Source organism: Ochlerotatus camptorhynchus, unplaced genomic scaffold (assembly GCF_037179485.1).
Source record: "Ochlerotatus camptorhynchus isolate MF236.1 unplaced genomic scaffold, CSIRO-AGI_Acam_v1.1 ptg000574l, whole genome shotgun sequence".
Classification (NCBI taxonomy): Eukaryota; Metazoa; Arthropoda; class Insecta; order Diptera; family Culicidae; genus Ochlerotatus; species Ochlerotatus camptorhynchus.
Window position 1 is genome coordinate 1,612,666 of NW_027041055.1, and position 4,351 is coordinate 1,617,016.

The window sequence follows — 4,351 nt, forward strand, 5'->3', positions numbered from 1 at the left end:
CACGTCAGCATGATTGTGTTTTGTGTTCACGTACTTCCACTTGTAACGATTGGTGAGCCTGTTGATATCTGCCACGCGGTTTCGGACGAAAGTTTTCATAGCAAGCAGCTCCAGTCTTGGGATTGTAATCACCTTCAACGGTGCCACTCTTGACTTAGCACACATAAGGCGCAGCTCCGCACTTCCGTCAGCCAACACACTTCGCATATATATGCAGGCTCCATACGCTACTATCGAAGCATCCGCGAACCCGTGAATCTCGTGCCGAATGGCACCAGACATCATAACACATCTTGGCACTTCTGATTCAGCGTTGTCAGTGAATTTCGAAAATTGACCCACTCTACCAGAATGTCTTCCTCCAGTTCATCATCCCAGTTCATCTTGGAGGACCAGAGTTTTTGCATTATGATCTTGGCACAAACTATCACCGGTGAGACAAGTCCCAACGGATCATACAACTTCGAAATTTCAGCAAGGACGTTCCGCTTCGTTAGCGATCGGTTGGTGGCTTCTTCTGGCCAATTTTCGTACGTGACTGATCATTCTTCGTATTCCAAAGTATACCCAGTGCCTTGATTCCTTCCTTCATACCATTTTCACCAATCTTCACTAATTTTTCTCTTTCTCCTTCAGGCACACTTGCAAGCACTACTGTTGAATTCGAACTCCACTTGCGAATTGGAAATCCTCCAGCAGACAGCAACTGTTCCACTTCCAACAAGCGTTGAGCACCTTCTTCTTCTGTGTTTGCTCCAGATAGCATATCATCCACGTACATATCTTCTTTCACCATCTTCGACGCAACTTTAACTGCTAACTACACCAAGCTTCTGGTTGCAAGAAATGGTGCTGCAGCCATTCCGTATGTCACTGTTATCAGTTCCAAAACTCTCAGCGGCTTTGAAGGGTCCTCCCTCCAGTAAATCCTCAAGACTTCTTCTTCTTATTCGCGTTTCAAGCTTATTGCTTAGCGCATATTAGCTTATTGCGTGCTCTCAACTTAGTGTTCTAAATGCACTTCCACAGTTATTAATTAAGAGCTTTCGATGCCAATACCAATGCATGAATTTGTATATTGTGTGGCAAGCACAATGATACTCTATGCCCAGGGAAGTCGAGAAAATTCCCAACCCGAAAGATTCCCTCGACTGGACCGGGAATCGAACCCGCCGCCTCTGGCTTGGTAATACCGTGCCTTTACTGACTAGGCTATGAGGCCTCCATATCCTCAAGAATCGGGTGTGAATTCTATCGAGACCGACCTGCAGGAACATTTTGGTTACGTCGCCAGAAAATCCAAACGTATGGCGCCGGAAACGAAGATCCACGGAAAATATATCGTTCTACACGGTTGGTTCATCACATCGTTCAGGGAGTACTTCGATGATTTTGCGCTAGCGTCAATTTAAACACTGCATGGTGCGGTATGTAGTATCGTGGTAGTCCAGATACGTCAGCTTCTTCTCTGATCTCATTACTGTGCCCAAGTGATTCGAAGTCTCACAATACTGACTTCTCAGTTCTGGATTCCGGGATAATTTCCACTCAAGTGCGCAGAAACGCTTCAGCGCTAGATTTCTGTTGTCATCAAGTTCTGCGACAGTTTCCCGAAGCGGCATCTGGACCACGAAGCGACCAGATTCGTCCCGGTGCTAGGTTTCCAGGAAATGTAGCTCAATTTCTTGATCTTCAGTGTTGAAAGTCACCTCCTCAACGAACCAAAATTTTTCCAATTTCTCACCTAGATCAGTGACGATCCAGCCTAGATCTGTTTCTCGTAGAGACGTTGCACCATTGGACAGGACCACCTTCTTGGTTCGAAGCAAATCCCAGACGTAATTAGAAGCAAGCACCAAATCGATTTCGCGTGGCTTTAAAAACTCTGGATCCGCTAGCTGCAACCCTTGTGGTAGGTTCCACGAAGATACATCAATCGCTATTGACGGTAGATTCCCAGTCGGTCTTTCCGAAATTAGGCATGTGATGTTGCCTTGAAGCGAGCAGTACCTCGACGAGAAATTCAGGTTCAATCCTTTCTTTGCTTGAGTCTTCACTGCGTTTGCTCCTACCACTGTAATGTTGCATTTCAGGGTCGGTAAACCGAGAAGTTGTGCCATCGATTCCGACAAGATATGTGCCTGTGAACCCAAGTCCAACAGCGCACGAAAAGGATGAAGCTGACCGTGTACATCCTCCACATCGATAACTGCTGTCTGAAGCACCTGTTTGGCCGATTGTGACAACCCGCCACCGAGACATGACGTTGTTACCGAAACACTACTTCTACTTTCCTGTGGATCTGGATCGATCCTGCCAGCAACATCCGTTTTTGCTGCAGGTAGCTCCTCTGGCTTGTCCTTGGGCTTCTGTGGTACTTGCGCTTCTGGCTGATCCTGGTGAAGCATACTGTGGTGCTTCTGGTTATACTTTGAACACGTTCTCTGGGACGAACATGACCTGCCCGTATGGCCCTTACGCAGACAGTTGAAACAAACCCTGGCTTCCTTCACTTTAACCAATCGTTGCGCAACGCTCCTGCTGTGAAAAGTGCTGCATTTGAAATTCGGATGGTCTCCACCGCACAGCTCACGGACGATCTCGCTAGACACTGTGGTTGCAGCAGATATTTTCGATGATTTGCTTGGTGGTGCCTTGGTAGCTGCTTGCTTGATAAAAGGCACCGATGGTGCCGACGATTCGCACCGCTCCAGTACGAGACACCGCTTTCTAACGAATTCCATAGTTTCCACATACTTCGGGAGGTCTCCATGGTCGATCGTACCTTCCCATAACTCCCTTGTTTCTTGATCGAGGGCACCTGATAGAATATGGACTATGATAATCTCCGAAACTCCTAACAGGTGCTGTTCGTGGAACTTCAGGTTTTCCATATGTCTTGAACATTCATCGATAAGGCTACGCAGCTCCTTAGAGGACTTTTTTGCCATCTTCTTCAGCTGCATGGTACCTTGTACGTGAACGTCGATAATCAACCTCTTATTTTCATAGCGTTGTTCCAATATCTGCCAGGCTTGTTGATAATTGTTATCTTGGATTGTTTCAGCGTCAAGGATTGCTGCTGCACTTCCTACCAGTGACTTGTCCAGATGAAAAAGTTTCACTGCATCCGAATCTGGAGAATTCCGCATCAAGTACTGGAACATCGACTTGACTTTTGGCCAATTTTCGTAACGCCCATCGAATGTTGGCAACGGGGCACGAAGAGCTTGCTGGTGGATGACAACTTGCGGTTGACCGTTTTGATGCACTCCAGCGATTCCGATTCCGATTGGCGTTCTGAGCGTGAGCTTCCATTAGCGTCTCAATAAAAACTTGCACCTCGTTATTGAGCTCCTCGAACTCGATGAGCTTGCCTACATGATTTTCCCTCTGGTTTTCCGGAATATTTTGCATTATTATGTTATGTACTTCGTAGTACTCACCATAATATTTATCCACATTCCTTGAGTGGACACGAACTTGGGGCATGGACATAGCTAGAGGCTCTGCTTGCGCTGCCTGGACCACGGCATTGATCCTCGACAACTTCCCAACAAACAATTTGAGTTGATTAACAGCTGAATAAGCCATTTTTAAGCTGAAGAAGCTTATTTTTGCCTGGATAAGCTCTTATTTTTTTTTTTTTTTTTTTTATTTTTTTTTTTTTTTTTTTTTTTTTTTTTTTTTTTTTTTTTTTTTTTTTTTTTTTTCATTCAATGTTTGTTGGGTTGCTCTTCACTGCTCCGCGTTTAGAAATCAACGACTTCAATTCCGCCATCTTTTCCTCCGTTGTTTTCTTCGGTGTGGTCATGGGGGTTTTCTTTTCTTCTTCGGTTTCTTCTTCGTGATCAGTGTCCGGATGACCTTGTAGAATGCGCTTCAAGTGAACGGATGCTCGCTTACAAAATCCTTGTCATAAAACATAAAAACAGCTTAGAAAAACATAAAAATAGCACACATTTTACCACCAACCACTGGTCTATTCCGACATGGTTATCTTCGTACAATAACAAAAATCAACAAACGATAACAACGAAACCATTTCCTGCGTTGCAAAAGAACAGGCAAAAGACGCCACTAACGTAAGTAAGACTAATGGCTTCAACCCGTTTTATCCTCGGATTTAATCCCGACCAAGAATGTCCGTCTGCTTTGATGTCGACATCAGAGTCAATCAGCATGACTCTAAGTAAACATTTTGCAGATCATCTAAACAGAGATGGTATTCAAATGCTTGAAATGCGAAGAAGAAGAAGAAATATTGAATGTTAGGCAAAGGCCGTAGATAAGTAATGTACTGCATATGACGGTATAGTAAAGAATGTTAAAACATATCTTAAGGGTCGAA

At 44.7% G+C, this 4,351-nt stretch overlaps 1 protein-coding gene across 1 annotated transcript; it reads right to left on the reverse strand.

The window, feature by feature from the left end:
- Nucleotides 1-1,655: 1,655 nt before the first annotated feature.
- Nucleotides 1,656-2,966, reverse strand: LOC135713642 (uncharacterized). The gene has a single exon (XM_065236785.1). It carries the CDS (start codon nucleotides 2,964-2,966, stop codon nucleotides 1,656-1,658), a length of 1,311 nt encoding a protein of 436 aa, XP_065092857.1.
- Nucleotides 2,967-4,351: the final 1,385 nt, after the last annotated feature.

What these genes read in the sequence shown, in the direction of transcription:
- LOC135713642 (XM_065236785.1), bottom strand. Translation starts at nt 2,966, where the DNA reads ATGCAGCTGAAGAAGATGGCAAAAAAGTCCTCTAAGGAGCTGCGTAGC.